Here is a 1,228-nt window from a genome sequence, read left to right on the forward strand (position 1 = left end):
AATTTACCCAATGTCCATTCTCTCCCTGAATAGAATAGAATCATATAATCATTGAATTGCTCAGGTTGGAAAAGATCTTCAAGATCATCAGGACCAACCACTACCTAACCATACTACCCTAACTCTATCAACCCACTGCTAAGTCATGTTCCTGAGCACCACATCCAAACGGATTTTAAACACATTCTGGGATGGTGACTCAGCCACCTCCCTGGGGAGCCTATTCCAGTGCTTAACAACCCTTTCTGTAAAGAAGTTTTTCCTGATATCTTACTGAAACCTCCCCTGGCACAACTCGAGGCCATTTCCCCTTGTCCTGTCACCTGTCACCAGTGAGAAGAGTCCAAGTCCACTCTCACTGCAATCACCTTTCAAATTCGAGAGTGCTGTCACAGTGTTCATGTGTGCTCTTGATTCTGAATACAGGAGACAGATGAATCCCACTCAGGATGCCTCTTCTTCATTTTTCTCTTACAAGCCCATTGATGGCAAATCCTCCAGGAGCCTCTTGTGCTGTTGCTGGTGTGCTTATGCACTCTTATTGACAAGTAATGTGAAGAAACTGAAGCAGCAGTGTCTGTGGTTTTTTGTTGTTGTTGTTTTGTTTTTTTCTGTTGTTGTTTGTGAGTGGGTATTCTTGCAGGTTGACGGATTGTTTTCTTGCCTTTCCCAGAGCCCAGCCCAGTGCTTGATCTCAGGGCAGAATATGTTGGTGTGACTTCTGTCAACTTAACTTGGATGGTAAATGACACAGCTTTGACCACGTACACGTACAGGATAGAGGTTAAGAATGCTACTTTCATTAGCAACGAAATGTCAAATATCACAGAAATTGAAATTACTGGGTTAACCCCTGGAACATTCTACAACTTCAAAGTATTTGCAACACCAGTCAACAGCACAACTGAAGAAGAAGGATTGTCCTTAAACCTGTATACAAGTAAGGAACTACTGGTGCCTCTCAATTCTAGATAAACTTGCCGTCTATTTTAAAAAGCACAGCTTTTAACCTTTGGTTTCCAATATAACTATGTTTCACAATGCAGTTGGTGCTTTGTTCCTGGAGCTAGAAAAAAAATAGGTTGGTGTTATTGAAGTATTGCATAGCTACAATTAATGCTCAGTCAGTGTGGAATAAAGGAATGTGACTGTGGCATTTTTTTTCTCTCTGCATTTCTCTGTCTCGACGGTTTATTTTCTTGCCTTTCCTAGAGCCTTCACCAGTGTT

The 1,228-nt window shown here is 41.6% G+C and overlaps 1 protein-coding gene across 8 annotated transcripts in view; it reads left to right on the forward strand.

Moving 5' to 3' along the window:
• Positions 1 to 1,228, forward strand: part of PTPRJ (protein tyrosine phosphatase, receptor type J) — a 78,623-nt gene that overhangs the window by 47,872 nt on the left and 29,523 nt on the right. For 6 of the 8 annotated variants that reach the window (XM_021401444.1, XM_021401440.1, XM_021401443.1 and 3 more), the window contains 2 exons: positions 674 to 940; positions 1,213 to 1,227. The exons of 1 other annotated variant lie outside the window; for it this stretch is intronic. In XM_021401444.1, coding sequence (XP_021257119.1) covers positions 674 to 940; positions 1,213 to 1,227 — 282 coding nt within the window. The remainder of the gene's footprint in view (positions 1 to 673; positions 941 to 1,212; position 1,228) is intronic. One more of the 8 variants, XM_021401447.1, reaches the window with a different exon arrangement.

Source organism: Numida meleagris, chromosome 6 (assembly GCF_002078875.1).
Source record: "Numida meleagris isolate 19003 breed g44 Domestic line chromosome 6, NumMel1.0, whole genome shotgun sequence".
Lineage (NCBI taxonomy): Eukaryota > Metazoa > Chordata > Aves > Galliformes > Numididae > Numida > Numida meleagris.